Raw genomic sequence first — 7,643 nt, forward strand, 5'->3', positions numbered from 1 at the left:
GTTGAGCTTAAGCGATTATATGGTCTTTTAAAATAAATAAGACTCACAACACTTAAGATTTCATACACTTTTATTGAATGTATGGTTAAAAAAATGAAATGCAGTCATCACTTCAAATTCTGCCAAGCTTCCATCCTTTCGCTCGCGTGAAGAAATGGAACAGTTTGGAGTTTTATTGCAGGAGGACAATTTGACCAACTTCAGGTTGCTTAACCTTTTCGAACAGCAGGGTGAGGTTTGCCATGTTTGGACACCCGGATGTAGTGCACACCGGGATTGGAGCCCAGACGCTTCCGGACCGGAGCCGCGGCGGTCCTCGCGGCAGTCGTCTTCGGCGGCGTGGGGAGCGCTCTCGCGGTGGCGACGGGACCGCGTAGAGCCGCGGCACCGGATCCTGCCGTGAGCCGCCCGCTGGAGACGCTACCCGTGCCCGGGTCGTCCGACTCGAACCTGTACGTGGAGAAGAGCCGGTGGAGGCCTTCCAGAGGATACGTGCACTGCACCACCAACCTGGAAGCAGATCAACAGTGTACAGTACGCCCACACACTCATCAGCATTCGCCGAGTTTTGAGACAAACGATGTAAGAATTTAAAAAAAAATAATTTCACTTTTTGCTTCAATTCAATGGTTATGCTGCTCCTTCTGGTGTGTGTGCTTTGGGCATAGTATAATACCAATACGGAGACAACATCTCAGCAGAAATCATCATTCTTCGCAAAGGATAAAGAATATGAAACATTTCGGCAGCTTTTCGTTTTCCTATATTTAAACAGCATTCATGTTCAAAATGCATCCTAGTAGCTTACAATCAATACTCAGTATAAAACCGCTGCCTCCTTTTTGCATACTTAATTTCCCCCCCCAAACATTACTCTTGTATACAATTTAGGCTTACAATTAAAAATAGTTTTAATGTTTAAATGTGCTTCGTGTATGTGGGGGCTTTGGCGGCATTTAAGTTTTTTTTTAAGCAAATAGGTGAATTCGTGCATGGTGACCTGAGCATGTGTGAGATTAGTGGACTCACAAAATGGAGGGCAGCAGACACAAACCTCTCATTGGCCTCCTCGGAGTCATCCGAATTCTTGCTGTAGAAAATCTCATTGCGATAAATCACGTTCCCCTTGCTGAGCTAAAGGGAGAGGGGGAGGAAACATTTCAGAATTCACACACACAAGTTCGTCGTGCGAATACCTTGACTTTGGAGCCACAGCTATTGAGCGGGAAAGAGAAAAGCGCCCTGGCGTCATCCGCCTCTGCGGGGCCGCAGAAAACGTCCAGTAGGTTGCTTGAGGACGGTGTCGCGCCGCTCGGGGTGATCAGAGACAAGTCGGCCACCACGGTCATCCTCCCGTCAGTCGAACACACTAAAAAGACCCCCGTCACTCACCAGGACCCGTACTTTTAAAGCCATACACAGTCACAGATACGACAGTAAAATGCCAAGTGGACATAAATACCTCCACCTTACATGACCATAGTGTTAATGAAATAGAACTAGTTTTTAAATCGATGACTTCGCTGGGATTATCAGTAGAATCCTCAATAACTGCAGCCGTACTTACTAATAAGTTCAGAGGTCACAAAAGGACAAGTCTTTGTAATGGATCTCTGAACAGCCGATGTTAGACGCTCTTTTATAAGGATCTCAAAAGTGCCCAAGAACCGCTTCAGGGTGATTTCCTACAACAACAACAACAAAAATAATCAGTCCGGAGTTCTCCAAGCCGGGACCGAATCGTATCAGATCCAAGCCACCCCAACCTCGTAGCGAAAGCCTTGAGAGTAGACCGGCACGTCCAGCTGCAGTCTCTGACTATCGTTTCTCATCTCGTAGCCCCGCTGCGTTGCCAGCTCTGGCGTCAGGGTGACAGAGCCCACGCCGATGGACCACAGGAAGTCGAAAGCCCAGCGGTCCGCGTTGAAGCGGATGCCCGACTCAGAGCAGACCGCATCCAGCACTGGAGGAGCTAAAAATCGGACGCGGAATTCACAATTATCGAATCAGTGCTCAAAATTGTGTTCCCCCCACCGGGGTTCGTTGTACTCATCCAAATCTTTGACTCACAGGGGCCAGCCAGTGCCGTGACGCTCACAGAGTGGTAGTAGAGCTCGTTTTCTGGCAGAACACTCAGCGTGTAGTTGATGTCCACACTGTACTGCAGAGTTCGGTACACTTCGTAGTACTAAGGGAGAACGCTCATGAGTGGGACCGCGTCAGCCGACTAAGTCGAACGAGGGGTCTACCTGCTGGGTGACGGCGGGATCGTCAAATGATACGTTCAGCAAGTACCCGTGGCCGTGGGCGGGTTGCGCGACGTCGGCGAACGAACACGAGTTGGTGAACGGCGCCTCGCGCCCGTTGAGCCGGAGCGAAATCAAGCGGACGTCCTCTGGCACGTCGCCCAGGTAGACCTGGAAGAGCCGCTCCTCGACGACGCTTCGGTTTTGGGTAAAAAGAGGGCGCGGCAGTAGGGGCGTGGTCAGAATCCGGCGAAGGCGCAGCCTGGTCTCTGCCTCGTCGTCCTCAAACATTTGCTCCAGGTCGAGATGGAAGGTGTAGAACTCGTAGAGACCGCCGCTCGCAAAGCTCTACAAAAGGAACGTCAAACAAGTTCATCTTTTTCTGAAATTGTGTCTGGAAGTAGGCTTACTTAAGCAGATTGTGCAGGTCTCCGCATTTTCAAACAACCTTTCATTCTTCATTTACAAGAGATAAACCCCTTGAGACGCAACATCTCGTTTGCGAGGGGGTCCTACTGCTAGTTAAGAACAGAGTGCGAGTACTTTCACCAGTCACCTTTGAATACCGACCTTCCTGAGTCCACCCTTGACGTCCAAGGGAATTCTAATTTGGACCGTCTCGTTCTCAGTCACCACGTCAGCGCCGTCGAACCCGACGCGGATCCGTGTGACATCGGGACCGGGATAGGGCGCCTCGGGAGTCTTGAAAACCACGTGGCCGCCGTCCTCGTAAGCGCCCTGGTCTGTTCAGGAGGTGAGGCGTGACGAGGGGCAGCGGTAGGATGACATTGCAGGCAAGTGAAATAATACAGACGCGTGGAGCATGCAGCCACCAGGTCCACCATGACGACCAACCAGCGTTGTCTGGAGAACAGCGTGGCGTGGACCACCTCGACCGGGATGTTGTTCACCTGAGACGACGTGATGGCGGTTAGAGTTTGCAAAGGGACGGACTTGAAAATGTTTCCAGAGTTCTGACCATGGCAATGAACGAATCTGGCTGTCCGTAAGGGGGCGCGGAACATGAACCTGCCGTCGGTCACCTCAAACGCGTACCCTTGCTTGCGGGCGTCCGAGAGGCTCGTCGGCGCAATCTCGTCCTCGTCCCTCTGGAACATCACCTGCCAGTCTGAAGTGGACGAGCTGTGCGCCTGCCGGGAACAAGAACATCTCAAAGATTGCCAAATGGGACACATGCAAGTGTAGAAAATCTCAATAAGGACATGGATCACTGACTGGAACCAGTGTCCGGTGGTCTGATGAGACCAAGATAAACTTTAGGTTCAGATGGTGTCAAGCATCTTGACCCCCACCTGGAAACTGGACAGTGTACTCACTTTTGTTGCCAGTAGTGAAGACATGTCGCGTTATTATGGAGGTGACAGTAAAGTTACACAAGCTCACATGTCTGAGAATGTTCCAGTTGTCGTCCTTTTTCCCGGCAGCACACGAGACTTGGTTCTTGACCAACACCTGCGAACAAACCGGCAAACATCTGGAACTGAATTGTGCTCGACTGAAGCAAGCAGGCCTACCTCCATGTAGTTGAGCTCGCAGGAGACCTCTCGAGGAGACCACGCCAGGGATGGAGAACAGGTCTTGTTCAACGTGTAGACCGCATCCCTCTCGCGTGTCACCAACAGCTTGAAGCTGAACGTGAACACTCGATCATCCTAAGAAAACCGGTAAAGCCGTCACTAGGTTTGTCTGATTTCACCGCGCGTTTGCCAGATACCTGCTTGTCCGTGTGACAGCTGAAGTAGGACGAGCGCAGCTCCACGAGGCCGCTCGGCTGGGAGACTGTGACCGTGTAGCCGCACTTGGCCGCGTACGGCTCAGTGATGGCGTACGCGCCCGTCCCGTCTGCGAGAAGCAAACCGATTGTCACCGGTAAACTAATGACTCATAATGCTTGGGACTCAATTAACCAATGGGATGGACAATCCCAAAGCAGACAACACCAAAACCAAAATAAACCGTGTTCAGTTTCAAACCAATTCTGTAATTTCAGCCCCCCCAAAAAAAATAAAATCTATTGAGAAACACGAGGCCGATCGGAAAACCACAGCCGGACTTACCGACGGCCTCGAAGCGAGCATCGTCCCCGGCGAACGAGAGGTCCACAGCTATCACGAAGGACCTATCGTGACACTCCATGTCCAGGACACCTGCGGGCAAAAACGCTCAATTGTTCAAATGGCGCTTCCGAAGCGCGGGTCTTTCCTTGGGCCTCGCTCCGTACCATCGGGAACGGGATCCGCCAACGCGGAGAGCAGCGACACCACCCTGCAAGACAGAGCCGCACAAAAAATATAGGAACAGTTCGATCTTTGTGTGGCCTTGTCACGGCACCGGCTTACCACAAATCAAAGATCCAAGCCATCGCTGCGTGCGGCCCGCCTGAGACCGGCTTTTCATGGGACCCACCGGCCAATCGGAGGGCCCTCGTCGCGACACCCGAGTGTGACGCTCGTTAACAATCAGTCGGCAGCGACTTGTTTGCGGGCCGCTCCAGGATTGGACGGCATTTTCCGTCCCTCTCATCGGAATTTCAAATAATCCATGCACAAAATCCAGAAACATGCACGAGTTGTTGTCTTGAGACAAAATATTAATGCGTCTGTAGTAAAAGTGATTCCGATTTTTTTTATTTTTTTTCTCTTGTCCCTCCCTCTTGATGACCAACTTACATATCAAATATAACAAATAAAGCCCGTTTTAAATCAGCTTTTTGCGTATAATTTTGTTGGCATTCCCTCCTTGTAATTGCGAAAACATTTCTTTTGGCCACAGACATATTTTATTTGATTTGACTAATTATGCCCCTGAGGTGATGTCTCTCAACACGTGCAAAACTCTGGAAGAAACCTTTTTAGATCGAGGAAGAGGGAAAAAAAAAAGTGAGTTCCGTGACTCAGTCATGCGTGTGCCGCTCAAAGCAACACAACTTTGTTGCTCACATGATCTGGAAAAGAAACATTCAAATCAGTTTTTCTTTTCTGTTATTTTTTAACAATTCAATTGCTCATAGCCAGCTGTTCTTGACAAGTTAGCATAGCAGCTAAAACAGCTAACATTAGAATTGATTTGCAATCCTGTTACTGTAATTCGAGTAAAACTAAAATTAAATGAACACCGTGTTCAAATGAAAATGTAACTTTTTTTTTTTAAATTCTTTTATCAACTCACGACCATCCGCAGCGCCACAAATGCGAAGCTCGGGGAACACCAATGCTGTTTTGAACTTAGAAGTGTGAGAATTCCAGTAACTATTCAAACAATTCTGGCCCAAAAATATACAAATATGTAAATGAAAAACACTAAGGACAAATAGAGTAAATATTTGTATAGAAGCACTTTGAGGCCATGAATAGATAAAAACAAATAAAAATCAGTGAGTACCCCGGGCCTAACCTATGTTAGCGCAGTAGTAAGTAAGTGATTTTTGAATTCTCACAATATTAATACAAATAGCACTATGCAACCTAAAAATGGCGCTTTCTCTTTTTGCCTGTGTAGATTCTCAGTCATCCAGGTCGCGCAATCCGCAAAGGTCAAATCGCCGTGTTGAATTTGTCCTGTGTTTCTTCTCGTTTTCCAATACATTTCAAAATGGCTTCTCGGCAAATATGCGATTTGGCTGAGCAAATGACAAACAGTAAGTCGCTACGGCAGGAATTGAGTCACGGCCTTGCGGGGGCGAGGGGACTTCCCGTTTCGGCGAATTAACCCTGACAAGGCGCAGACGCATTTTTGCGCCGCGTCGACGGTCGCTCGTAACGAGTCGAGTCGTCCTCGAATTGATCCGTGGTGAAGATCATGAAGTGGCCAGCTCGCACTCCGTTGCGAGGGTTTGTCGAGGATGCCTTGACATTTGCATCACGGCCCCCCCGTCGCGTAGCCCGCCGACGGCGGGAAGGTTGGCGGAGTGTTGGCCTTCGCTGTTGTTCGTTAACATTTGAGTCACACTCTGTGTCATTATGAACAAAGCGCCTCAGCGTGCGGGGGCCTCGCGTCGCGCTCGGACACCGACGTGGCGCTAATCCTGACCGACACGACCCGAGCTGCGCGGAAGATTCAAATAGACAGCCCCCCACTCTCACATTACGGGCAATTTAGCGTCTCCGATGAAGCGAACAATGCGTGTTTTTGGGATTGCGGGAGGAAGCCGAGCTCAGATTCGAGCCCGGAACCTTCGACTGCGATGCGGACGTGCCACCCGCTCGACCGACACGCTGTCACATTTAACAGTCGCTTTTCACAACAGCTAACGAAGCAAAACTCTGGTGACGCTTTCATCTCCTCCTCGCTCCCCCGCAAGCAACTCAGCCTCAGCCAATGGCGTGGCGAGGATGAGGACGAGGAGGAGGAGGAGGAGGGCTATTTATCAGCCCCGGCGTGCCCGAGCGAGCGTCACACCATCTCGCAGGGATGCTTCAGCCGCAGGCGCGCGTGCTGCTTGTGCTTCTGTTGTCCGCCGGGCCACTGGCGCGGGTCAGCGCCGGCGACCCCGACGCGGCAGACCGGCTCGCGGAGGGCCTCGGCGCCGACGCGGCACTCGACAAGGTGGGTCGGCGACGGCACGACTTCAGGGGCACTTTTCAACGCACCTGTCCCACCTTTTTCCTTGTTTCCTTCCACATTCTTGCATTTGTACTTCTACTTAAGTGCAGATGACGAACACCAAGTCAGTCAAGTCTTAAAATGACAAATCATGACAGTATATTTTCCAGGCATCTTGTTTTTCTGACTACTTACTTTCTTTTCCTCATGTCCTTTTTCTTTAAATTGCAAGTACAAACCTTTGAACTTCTTGACAGCTTTTGTTATTTTGAAGGGACACAGAAATGAAGCACAAAAAAAAAAAGGAATGAATTCTTTCTGGAATTGTTTTGTTTGTTTGTTTTTTTTAGGCCTTGACTCGCTCGCTCCTGCTGAGGCTCCTCTACGAAGCGGCGGCGGCGAGGGACGAGGCGCTCCCCGAGCTGGGCGTCGGCGTGGCGTTGATGCGGCGACACCTCCCGCTCTCCCAAAGAGAGCGCAAGGCGGGTTGCCGCAACTTCTTCTGGAAGACTTTCACCTCCTGTTGACACCGTGATCATTTTCATTGCATTATTTTGTGTTCAAAACCTACAACGCCAAACATATGCGATACTTTTTGAGTTTTTCCAAGTGGGAATGAACGCAGTTCATTTACTGCACCTTTGTTCGGCTATCGATGCAAGCGACATATATACTGTAGTTCACGTTAAGTTAATTTGTGAGTAAATTGAGAAAAAAAAATCAGTTCAGTGCATATACGTTTTGTGGCATGGGTGGTGTGCTGTGAGATTTGATGATAAAATATGCGCCTTGGCTCATTAAGAGTTGGGGAAAACTGCTTCATACATCATCAGT

The 7,643-nt window shown here is 49.8% G+C and overlaps 2 protein-coding genes across 2 annotated transcripts; one reads left to right on the top strand and one right to left on the bottom strand.

Moving 5' to 3' along the window:
• Positions 1–69: 69 nt before the first annotated feature.
• Positions 70–7,186, bottom strand: zpax4 (zona pellucida protein AX 4). Its single transcript, XM_061668659.1, is given in 17 exon segments — positions 70–510; positions 1,055–1,134; positions 1,197–1,369; positions 1,568–1,685; positions 1,767–1,972; positions 2,071–2,188; positions 2,250–2,594; positions 2,817–2,989; positions 3,061–3,157; positions 3,226–3,258; positions 3,260–3,397; positions 3,651–3,719; positions 3,782–3,919; positions 3,982–4,109; positions 4,325–4,414; positions 4,489–4,532; positions 4,607–7,186. Coding segments are annotated over 17 exon segments (2,274 nt in total). The 5' UTR covers positions 4,630–7,186; the 3' UTR covers positions 70–209.
• Positions 6,145–7,641, top strand: sst5 (somatostatin 5). Its single transcript, XM_061668671.1, has 2 exons — positions 6,145–6,812; positions 7,160–7,641. The coding sequence occupies exons 1-2, from the start codon at positions 6,678–6,680 to the stop codon at positions 7,334–7,336; spliced, it is 312 nt and encodes a 103-aa protein (XP_061524655.1). The 5' UTR covers positions 6,145–6,677; the 3' UTR covers positions 7,337–7,641.
• The last annotated feature ends 2 nt before the right edge of the window (positions 7,642–7,643 follow it).

Source organism: Phycodurus eques, chromosome 23 (assembly GCF_024500275.1).
Source record: "Phycodurus eques isolate BA_2022a chromosome 23, UOR_Pequ_1.1, whole genome shotgun sequence".
Taxonomy (NCBI): Eukaryota; Metazoa; Chordata; class Actinopteri; order Syngnathiformes; family Syngnathidae; genus Phycodurus; species Phycodurus eques.